Here is a 10,621-nt window from a genome sequence, read left to right on the forward strand (position 1 = left end):
AAATGCTCTCTTTTGGCTGTTGTGAATAAATGTGTACAAAATTTGGAGAAGAGAGTTTTCTCTTCCAAAAAATAGCCCCTATTCAGAAATAAGTATTTCTCTGCAACTAAACTTCGCTAGTTAATTCTCTGATACTTTATAAATTCTATGGAAAAATGTATCGTTCACCAGAAGATACAGGATAGTGACAGCAGGATCTTAAAAATCACAAAATCTCAAGAACTGATTAAGAAATCTCTTGCCTTTGGAGATTACTGTGCGAATTCTAAAAAAGAGGAATATTCATATTTGGTTATAGAGCATCTTTCTCTTTTGTAAGTTCACATATTTGTGAGAACGAGCTGATATTTAAATAATTTGATTAGGGATATAATTTCAAGTACTTAGTTAGCTTTAGTTTCAATAAGAATACTTTTTACTTTTCTTAAATTAAAAAAAAATATGATGTGTATTTAATGCATTTCCTGGTAGAAACCCACTAAGTAAGTATTTGAGGCAGAATAGAACTACGAAGAGAAGGCTAGGGAATTTGCCACTGACTGGCCCTATTTGATTACTTAGCAGGTCAGTTGTTTTGCTACATCAGTTGCCTTCTGAAGTCTGTAAATATGTTGTATGTGTACAGCATCCTTTTTCATCCAGAGATATTTCTTCATTGGAATCAATCTTGATAAAATATAAAAGTAGTTCTAAGAATTGTTTAATAAGAAGAAAGTATATTTAAGTTTTTGGTGTTTTGTTGTAAAACTATTTACTTATAATGTGATGTCAACTCTTTGTTCTTAGAGTTTACGCGTGTCAATATGGGTGTTCATAAAGCATTGCAGATGTTAAGGAACAAAGTGGACTTGCAGCATTTTTGTGGATATGTCACCATGTTGAATGCTTCTAGCCAACTTGCAAACAGAAAACTCAGTGATGCTTCTGATGAGAGAGGTTAGCCACTAGCTGGGTTCTTTGAATTAAGATAATTGGTACTGAGTTTATCATAAGCTTAATATTTAAAAAGCATGGGTACCTTTGTGGGGATGTTGACTTATTTAATACTTAATGTTTTTCCACTGAAAGATGAGAAAATATTCTGTGACATCATTGGGACAAATATCAGTTGTTCAAATGGAGAAAATACTAAGAGCATAAGTAAAGAAGTGATGACCTGGGGTTGGAATACAGAATGGTTATTGGGTTTTAGCCCTTTACTGTCGTATTTATGTTTATAGGCTTTAAATTAAGTTCCTTTATGGGGTGATGGTTTCAAAACCTTAGTCTCTTTGTAAAATTATTTTCAAACTAGAATGAGTAGTTTTTCCCTTTCAGCTTTCCTCTTTCTATCAAGGCACCATTGTCTTGCTATGCAGGCCTTAAAAATCATATCTTTATCTCATCCTTCTCCTTTCCCACTCAACCCAGTTAGTTTCCAAGTTCTGTGAATTAGTCTTTAGAAATGTCTCTTATATCCATTTCTTTCCCCCTCTCTTTAATTCTCTGTAACTGCCATTCTAGTCTGAGTTTTGATACTTTATACATGTTTTATTGTGACCATTTCCTGCTTAGCCTTCCTGGCCTCATTCTCTTCTTTCTGTCTCCAGCCTGTCCTGCATATTGACAACAGCTAATTTTCCTTAGATACCTTTTTCTTTCTAATTTAAAAATGCATTTTCAAATCACCTTCTCATAGTTACTGATTGTTTCTGTTCTGGCATAATTTGGCTTGTATGTGGCTTTGGTTGCCATGATGTCACCTCTGGTCCACGACTCTAGGGAACCTTTTAATTCAAGTCTCTATCATTGATTGACTGTATTCGCTGAACCTCTTAGTTTGAAATCCTGAGAAAATATGATTGATTGCTAGCCATCCAGTGGATTGAATTAGTATCCACTCCTGGTCCATTTACCTTTGGCCAGAGGAGTTGGGTAACTTTCAACAGTTGACTGCCAGGTATCACAGGAGCATTTTTAGAGAAGAGGGCTGTGGGTTAGGCAGTCATTTCAATGAATGTCTACTGTAGCTGTCATGTTTTATTTCATTCATTCTATAAACATTTACAAAATACCTCCTTAGGTGTTGGAGATATTTCTGTTTTAAGTCCTAGGGAATAAAGACCTGGAAGGAGAGACAAGCAAGTGAATCAGCCTACTGTGTAGTGTTAAAAGACTGAGATATGGGGGTCTGCTTCATGAAGTGCTAAAGTAGGACAGAGAAGGCATATCCCAGCCCAGTTGAGCTATCAGAGAGGCCTCTTAGAGAAGGTAAAGTTTGAACTAAATTTTGAAAAGTGAGGAGTTCGCTACACACAGATGATTGTTGTTTATTTAGAGTGTAGCAACCTTTAGGCAGAAGGAATCAGGCAATAGAGTAGCTCATCTTGGCCAAAAGAAAGAGTTTGTTGGGCAGTAGTAGATGAGAGTAGAGAAGTAATATATGAGATCTAGAAGATCTTGGAGGATCTTTCATGCTGAAAGATACAGGGAGTCAAAAAAAATATTTTGAGAAGGAATGATGTAATCAGACTGCTTGTTTCTATGGGGATAGAAATGACTTTAGTAATTCTCTAAAAGGTCTAAACTTGTGTTCTGCCTTTTTAATCCTTTTTTTTTTTAGGTCAGGGCTTTACAAGCTCAGTACTATTTATGTTTGGAGCTGGATAATTCCTTGTTGTGGGGGGCTGTCCTGTGCACTGTTGGATGTTTAGGATCTCTAGGCATCAGTAGCATCCCTGTCCCCATTCATGGCAACCAAACCATGTCTTCGAACATTGCCAAATGTTTCTTGGGGGACAAAATTGTCCCCCTTTTAAGAACTACTGCTTTAGGCTAAAGACTGTTCATTGTTTTCCGTTGTCATTTCTGTTGCCTGAAGTCTTCTTTCATGTTAGGACTGACTTATTGACAACCTGTGCCAACTGCTAGAATCCTAATATTGTGTATGCCCTTTAATTATAAGGAGAACCTGATTTGGCTTCTGGCTCAGATGTGAATGGGAGTACAGAGTCATTTGAAATGGTCATTGAGGAAGCAACTATAGATTCAGCCACAAAGCAAAACTCTGGTAAGGCTTTAAAAATTATTTGCAATCTTGGACTAATTTCTGAGGTTTGACTCTTTTGTTAAGTCACTTGGATATCGTTTGTCTGCTCTTATTATAATGGACTTTTTCATAAGTATTTTCTAGGAAAGAATTTTGTATATTTTAGAATAATAAAGTTAGTTAAAATATTATAAAACTATGATCTGAGAATAAAAATGTTTTATTTTTCCTATGTTGATTCTCTCATCTTGTAGATGTCCTGCACTACTTTTTTTTTTTTTTTTTTTTGGTAAAAGACCACTTTGAGCATCTGTTGAAAGCTGTAGGCCTTCTTCCCAGAAGCATGTACATACTCAAAAAACATTCTTTCCTGTTTCAGAGATCCACTGATCCCCTCTCTGAGTCTTCTCCCCTGCTAAGCCCTTTGGTGGATGTCAGTAGGGGGTGGGAAGAATCTATGAAAATTTCTGGAGCTCAGTTAAGAAACCCTGGTTGGTCATAATATATATAAATATATATATGATTAATAACTTTATATATCCTTTTGTAGTTGCCACAACAGAGGCAGATTGGGTTCCTCTCGAGCTGTGCTTTGGAATTCCACTGTTTAGTTCTGAATTAAATCAGAAAGTGTGCCGAAAAATTGCTACACATGGCCTTTGCAGAAGAGAGAGGTGAGGGCTTATGTTTGTTGTCATCTTTTCATCTATGAGACTTCTTAAGCTCTCAATATTAGTTGCTATATCATACATTGTCTTATTTCACACATGATCATAGTATTTGCCTTGTGCTTATTTGTTGATTGAATAAAAATGGCTAGTTTAAGGGTTTGCTATGTATTTTAAAATTAAAGTTCAGTACCTCAGAAATTAGGCACATGCAAGTTTTTTGGACACATGTTTTGGTTAATTATATTTACTTAGTTACCCAGATTGGGCGAGAGTACGGTTAAAATGGGCATGCTTATATGACTGTATGAACCTAGTTTTTTTTATTTTTTGCGGTACGCGGGCCTCTCACTGTTGTGGCCTCTCCCGTTGCGGAGCACAGGCTCCGGACGCGCAGGCCCAGCGGCCATGGCTCATGGGCCCAGCCGCTCCGCGGCATGTGGGATCTTCCCGGACCGGGGCACAAACCCGTGTCCCCTGCATCGGCAGGCAGACTCTCAACCACTGCGCCACCAGGGAAGCCCTGAACCTAGTTTTTTTTAATATGTAAATATCAATAGAAATTCTCTTTCTTAACATACACTCAAGTTATGTTAATAGTGATTATCTCCTATAATGGAATTATGGCTGACTTTCTAAATTTTCTTCAGTTTCCACATTTTCTAAAATGAGCACATATTATCAGAAATGATATGTAGGTTTTATCTCATATGCCAACTCTGATCCATTGGGAATGGCTGCTAAGAGTCAGCGTTGTAAAGGTTCTGAGACTGTCTGGTTTAGCCAAAAAGAATATCATTGAATCTGATTGTCATGGTGGGTGGCTTGGAGAGATGATATCCACAGATCTTGACATCTTTATTTAGGAAAACAAAGTTGGATAATAATTAATTTAATTGGCTCAATGTAGCTTATATCAGAAAATTAAAAGTACTTAACTGACAATTTTAATAGCTATCCTGAAAATAAAATAACATACATGAATAAAAAAAGAAATACTATGTAGTTTTAATGATCGCCACTATAATTGTTAGCAATTTTTACATATTTGAAAAATGTGTACCTAAATTTTTTTTTTTTTTTTTTTTTGGCGGTACGCGGGCCTCTCACTGTTGTGGCCTCTCTCGTTGCGGAGCACAGGCTCTGGATGCGCAGGCTCAGCGGCCATGGCTCATGGGCCTAGCTGCTCCACGGCATGTGGGACCTTCCCAGACCGGGGCATGAACCCGTGTCCCCTGTATCGGCAGGCAGACTCTCAACCACTGCGCCACCAAGGAAGCCCTGTACCTAAATTTTTATTTTAGAAGTTTTCTTGTATTTAACATTTGTATTTCGTAGTAGCTTAAACTTTTAACAATAATTTTCCAATTTTGGTTATGCGTGATGTTTTATTTCGAAATGGTCTTTTTATGCACTGTTACTCTGTATTATTAAAAGAAGCAGAAATTTCATTGACGGGAACCATTGAAATTGTTTTTTAAAAATTTGTATGTAATTAACCAAGATGTATATACATATATAAATGTGTTTAAATTGTTAAAATTAAACTCTTGTGTGAGATATTAGTTTTTGTCATATTTGTTTTAAACTTTTCCCCTTTTTTTCAGCCTTCAGAACCTCTTACATTCCAGTAGAAAACTGTCTCTACAAGTCCTTAACTTTGTTCACTCATTCCAGGTAACAAAAACCAAAAAAATCCAAATGGTATTTGCATAGGGCTTTTATAGTATGCAAAACACTTCCAGGTTTGTTCTGAGTCTCCACAGCAGTAAGACATGAAATAAGCATTATTTCATGCTTATTTATGCATTTTAATTTATAAACAAAGATGCTGAAATTCAGGAAGTTAACTGACTTATACATGATTTCAGTGGCCAGGTGTTTAGGAAGCTTGGACTGTTTGTTCTTTGCTGGTGCTTCATTAAACGGAAATGTGTTAAGCATCTACCATGGGCCATGCACCATGCTAGGTGCTGGTTCTTGGGTCAGTACACTTCCATTAATAACTGCAGTGATTCTCCATTGCTGAGAGGGGGTTGTCTGTTATGGTAGTGAATGCCAGTGCTCTAGACCTTTTATCTTCCCCCCAAGGAAAGAAAGGATACTCTAGACTTGATTTGTAGGTAAACTTTTAGAATGGAATATTTTTGTTTGGTATATCTGTTCTAACATTATGAAATCAGTATTTTGGAGTTTGGTTTCATTCATTCTTTCAATAAATGATTGAGTCGACTCTATGCCAGACCCTTTACCAGGTGCTGGGGAAACAATGATGTCTAAGACACTAATGGAGCTTAAGTGTTGTATGAGACCATAGTCGAGTAAACATCGAAATATGTGAAGCAATTACAGATTTCAGTAAGTGCTTTGAAGGAGCCAGGCTCCTTCAAATCTGATGGAATCCAAAGGTAGACCTAATTTAAATACATAGAGATGATGCATAAGCTGAAACCTAAAGGATGGGAAAGAGTATTCCAGGCCGAGGTTAGTAGGTGCAAAAGTTCTGTGTCAGGAAGGCACTCGGCCTGCAAGGAAACGAGAAGGCCAGTGTGGCAGAAGCCTCGTGAAAGAGGGATGATGGGAGGAGGTGAGGTTGAAGAAGAACGGAGAGCCTTCTAGAGTATGTTAAAGAATATGTATTTTATGCTGAGTGCAAAGAGAAACTGTTAAAGACTTTTAACAGAGAATGACATTATTTTTAATTGACTCTTTTAAAAGATTAGTTACTGTTTAGAGAATAGATTAAAAACAGACAAGCACAGAAACAAGGTAAGTTCGGAGACTGCTCTAATAGCCCAAGTAAGAGGTGTTGGTGGCCGAACACCCTTTTTAGTTTAAAAAAAATTTGCATGTATCCATAATAAAGGTTTGTTTATTACATGTATATACTGTTAAACATGTAATAATATAATAAATTATGTATATTATAAAGGATACACAAAACCAGGAATTTTATCGGATGCAATAAGTAGATACAGGATTTAAAAAATTTTCATGGTACTGCACCCCACTTTGGAGTGAGTACCCCACTTTGGAGACCACTGGCCTAGACTACGGTGGTGGCTATGGTGAGTGAGTCAAGTAAACTCATTTGGGATGCACGTTGGAGGGAGACTGATGGAACATGGTGATTAAATGTGAGGAAGGATTGAGGCTGTGATGAGGAAGGGAAGGATAAAGAATAATTTTCCTATTTCTTGACTAGTTTGAGTAGGGGAGGCTGGGGAGGAACCAGTGGGGGAAAATTTGAGAGTTTGCTTATGGACATGCTAAGTGTGGAATTTATGGTGAAACATCCAAGAACAGATGTTGGATAGGTGGAGGTTTGAGCATGGAGTTCTGGGGAGAAGTCTGCTGAATGTGTGAATCTGAGAGCCCTGGGAGTGGATGGATTGTTCTGTTGCTTAATGTTGTGTGAGGGTTTTTGTCTAAGAATTAACTTTTTCTTATCCCATATTCTCATAGCGTGTTATTTCTGTTTATTTCAAAGCACTTGTCATCATCTGAGTGTATTAGTCATTTCTGCACGTTAATACCTATCATTGATTATTTTGGGTTTGTGAGGTACAACCTTGCATCTCCTATAGTGCTTTGCCATTCCATAAACATTTCTTAGGTAATCAAGGTCTCTATTTCTCATTAGCTACATGAAGTGGTTTGGTAAAGTGTTGAATAGAATTTTTTTTCTCTTGTTTCTTGATCTTTTAGGAAGGTGCTTCAACACTGGATATTCACACTGAGGCCAGTTTTCCAAGTTTGCTTTCACAGTCATCCTGTGCTGACATGGGAGTCCCACTTCCTGCAAAGAACTTAATATTTAAAGATGGCATCTTAACAGAGTGGAGTGGACGTTCACCTTCCTCACTTCTTATTGCTAATCTCCATTTGCAATAATTTGGTTACATCATTTGTTGCTCACACTTTCTGCCATTTTTCTTTCTTAACATTAGCTTTATATTGCCAGCCACTAAAAAGCATCCTGCTGCTGCAGTGCAGTTCATGCTTAACTGATGTTAAAGTTAAAGTTTGGGGAACATGTTCATGTTTTCTGAAGTTTTCCTCATTATTGCACCTCCTAAAGCAAAGAAGAGCTTTTTAGCAGTCTGCACTGTATTTTTTACCTTGAGACAATCTGCGTTTCTTTTATAAAACTGAGGATATACTTTATAGGCTTTATGATGACTGTTATGTTTATAAGCAGTCACTATGAATATTGCAGTGGTAATTTTATATGTTAGTTTATCAAACATAAATCTTGTTTAGTTTTATATTTTGTTACCTACTCTTTAGGGGATCGTGGGAAGAGGTAGAACTCTTCCTCTGAAAAGGCTTCTTGGTATTTAAAGTAGCAAAACTATAAAATGGTAAACATCCATTATTGAGAGGTGATCTGATGGGGCATTAAGAATTGCTGTGGATGTTTGTAAATTATGTGTATCGGTTGAACATTGTTGAAGGTATGTAAATCAGCATAGTTATGTATGGCTTAACCTTGATTTAGAAGGTCTTAACTCAGACTATGACTATACATTGACATCTCATAAGAAGCTTTGGAAAACATTCTATTTTTAAACAACATTTATATGTGGACTTCAGTTGTCGCTCATTTTGGGCTTTATATTTTCATAGAGTCTTTATGGAAAAATAGAATTTATTTTCCACTCTTGTAGCTGTGGCTGCTGCACGTTTTCTCCCTGATTTATTTTTTGTTTAGTAGCTCTACCCATGAATGTTATGGAATTGGATTTGATGTTTTCAAACCAAGGATTTTGATTTCAGCTTAGAATTACATATTAGAGGCATTAAGGCTATGTCTTCTGATCAGAACACTTTAGTGGTAAACCTACTGTGAGGACATAAGCAATCCGGATCTTAAGTTTATGTGACTAGTTTTAGAGGAAATGATAAAGAAAAATTGAGTAATTTCAAAATGTTTCTTGAGTCATTGTTTCTTTTAGTATCTCAAATGTTGAATAGAATAATTGGAATCACTTTTTAGATTTTACAAGTTACCTTCCTTGGGAAGTTTGTGCAGTGTTATATAGTTTAGTTTAGCTCTTCTCATAGGATAATGGTTTGCTAGTTTAAAACTAACCAAACTAACTGGTCAAACAACATATATCTAAAATATTTAAAGCATTAGAAAATTTGGGAAGGTTAAACCTAAACATTTTTGCTGATAATTTTTGTTATTTATAGAACTGACATTTGTTTATTTAACATACTTCTGGAAGTATGTGTCTTTCTTCAAACTGTTAACATAACCATGCATTCAGTACTGTCGCCTCCCTATTGAATATTTTGGAGCAGGTTACCTGTGGCACAGTCAGTGCTGTGTTTGGGTAAATGCAGTAATGTTTAGTATTCTACTTTGTCTTAATATGAGGTAGAAACCAAGTGTATGTTATAAATGTTTGTGTATAAAAGGAAAAATACTAATATTAAAATAATTTCTTATAACTGTGAATCACTCATTTATTTTTCCAATAATTGATATTGTACATTCCTAGTGCTGTTAGGTATATATGTAACTTCTACAGTTTTTCAACTGAAAGTTGTAAGTATTTCATTTGATCAGGGCTCTTTAATCTCATTTTCATTTGCTTTGTTCAGATTAACTGTAGTTATTTTATTTATTTCTGTTATTAACAAGCTTAGCCTACGGTAATGACATGTACACTAATAAAGCATTGAATGTTTGTAGTTGTTGGTAGTGAACCCAGTTGTTGGTGAATTTAAAACTTAAAATATGGGAGTGATTTGCTGCTATATTTCCTTTGAGAGCTAACAGAGGAGGAAATAGAACCTAATAAATGATCATGAATTTTAGGGAAAGTACTGAAAAAACATGTAGTCAACTCCGGTTTCTCATGTGAATGAGGAAAGATTCTGATTCCCAGGTGAAGACCTCTCATACTTGTAAGGATGGAGAATCTGCATTTTTAAAGCTGTTATTAGCAAAATGTGAAAACCACTTTTATGCTTTACTTTGTGAATTTGGCTTTGTTTCATTCATACATTAACTCATGTAAAGATGCATCTCTTAAATCTTGTGTTGATCCTATTCAACAAAAAGGTAATAAATACAGAATTTATTATTTGCCAAAGAAAATTTGTGAAAGAATTTTTATCCAGTTTTTCTGCAAATGTTTAAAGCAATTTCATTTGGCTTTATGCTGCCTCCCCTCTTTTCTGCCCTTAAAGTAGCTTAAACCATTGGCAAACTTCAGAAACCAAGAGAAAAAAAGAAATATAAAAAAGGACATAGAGTTTAGTATGGTACAATTTCACCTATCACATATGTCTAAAGAAATGTAACTTTATGTTGTTAAAAAAATATATGATCGTTTGATTTTCTTGATTCCTTTTTTTCTTTTAAAGTGTGTAATCAGATACTTTATTTGTTTTTTGGGGGAGAATATTGGTTTCTTTTAGTTGTTTCCAGTTTTCTTTGCCATTTGTGTTTCTCTTTTATGTTCAGTGTTTCAAATACGGTTTGTAGTTAAAGATTTTAAAATACCAAAACTGTAACTGAGCACCGTGGATTTTTTTCTGATATGCTGTTAATATTATACAGTGAAATGTATAAAGTGTTGTCAATTTGATTATTGACACATATAATATGTTTACAAATAAACTGTGGTGTTGGTCAAGTTGCTGTGAAAATGTGTATAATCTTCTGTAAGCCCCTTCCTTAATTTTAAATACAGGCATGCTTTCAGTGCTGACATTTTCCTATACTTTAAAAAAGTATTTTTTATTTTATAATAATATTTTTATTTTATAATAATTTTAGATTAGCAGAAAAATTGCAAAGGTGGTCCGGAGATATTCCCTATATCCTTCCATGAGCTTCCACTAATGTTTACAACTTATGTAAACTATGGCACATCTGTCAAAACTCAGAAATTAACATTGGTACAAT

General features: G+C 35.4%; 1 protein-coding gene across 2 annotated transcripts in view; it reads left to right on the top strand.

Moving 5' to 3' along the window:
* Nucleotides 1–10,349, top strand: part of FAM91A1 (family with sequence similarity 91 member A1) — a 42,863-nt gene extending 32,514 nt beyond the window's left edge. For both annotated transcript variants that reach the window (XM_059995160.1, XM_059995161.1), the window contains 5 exons: nucleotides 787–936; nucleotides 2,945–3,049; nucleotides 3,579–3,702; nucleotides 5,304–5,373; nucleotides 7,405–10,349. In XM_059995160.1, coding sequence (XP_059851143.1) covers nucleotides 787–936; nucleotides 2,945–3,049; nucleotides 3,579–3,702; nucleotides 5,304–5,373; nucleotides 7,405–7,590 — 635 coding nt within the window. In that variant the 3' untranslated portion in view covers nucleotides 7,591–10,349. The remainder of the gene's footprint in view (nucleotides 1–786; nucleotides 937–2,944; nucleotides 3,050–3,578; nucleotides 3,703–5,303; nucleotides 5,374–7,404) is intronic.
* Nucleotides 10,350–10,621: the final 272 nt, after the last annotated feature.

The sequence above is a fragment of the Delphinus delphis genome, chromosome 17 (genome assembly GCF_949987515.2).
Source record: "Delphinus delphis chromosome 17, mDelDel1.2, whole genome shotgun sequence".
Lineage (NCBI taxonomy): Eukaryota > Metazoa > Chordata > Mammalia > Artiodactyla > Delphinidae > Delphinus > Delphinus delphis.